This window comes from Calidris pugnax, unplaced genomic scaffold (assembly GCF_001431845.1).
Source record: "Calidris pugnax isolate Ruff unplaced genomic scaffold, ASM143184v1 scaffold38, whole genome shotgun sequence".
Taxonomy (NCBI): Eukaryota; Metazoa; Chordata; class Aves; order Charadriiformes; family Scolopacidae; genus Calidris; species Calidris pugnax.
The window spans coordinates 1,399,189-1,399,830 of record NW_015090995.1 but is presented as its reverse complement, the minus strand read 5'-3'; the positions used below and the strand labels follow the sequence as shown (position 1 = coordinate 1,399,830).

The 642-nt window shown below is 64.5% G+C and overlaps 1 protein-coding gene across 1 annotated transcript in view; it reads right to left on the bottom strand.

The window, feature by feature from the left end:
- The window catches only part of ITM2A (integral membrane protein 2A), an 11,304-nt gene extending 11,112 nt beyond the window's left edge, over positions 1–192 (bottom strand). The window contains exon 1 of the mRNA XM_014955152.1: positions 36–192. Coding sequence (XP_014810638.1) covers positions 36–119 — 84 coding nt within the window. The 5' untranslated portion in view covers positions 120–192. The remainder of the gene's footprint in view (positions 1–35) is intronic.
- Positions 193–642: the final 450 nt, after the last annotated feature.

Sequence of the window (642 nt, the reverse complement as noted above, 5' to 3'; positions counted from 1 at the left end):
ACGACCCGGCAGCGGAGAGACCCGTCTCCCCGCACCTTATCGGCCACAAGCGCCTCGGCCCCTTCCTTCTTGGGCTCATCCTTCTGAGCGAAGGGGGAGTTAAAGGCAATCTTCACCATGGCTCCGTTGCTGCGCACCGCCGACTCCCCGACGAACTGCCTGCGGGCGGCGGGGCTGGGCGGCACCAGATGGCCCCGCCCCCGGGCACGCCCCGCCGCCAGGCCCCGCCTCTCAGGCCAGGGGGAAGAGCGCCCCCTGCAGGGCGGGCGCGCTGCTGAGGCGCTGAGGCGCAGCCCGCGATGGCGGCCCCCTCAGGCAGGCCTGGGGCGGCCAGTAGTCCTCCTGGAGCTGTCTAGAAACAGCACGGCTGAGCTTGTTAGGGGCCGAACTCCGTGGGAGCTTCCCAGGGAAGGGCAGGGAGGAAACTCCTGCCTTAAAAGACCTGCGTCCTAAAATCAGCCTGAAATCTGGGGGGTGGGGGGGGCTGGCAGTGGTGTGGGGAGGGCAAGGCCGTGAGGGGACAGCAGCAAGCAGCTTTCGTTGCACGCTTCTCCAGTTCGCCTTCAGATCAGTCATTATATTGCCTTGTAGCTTTGTGCACCATTTGTGCAGACAATCCTACATACGTCTAATATTCTGTAT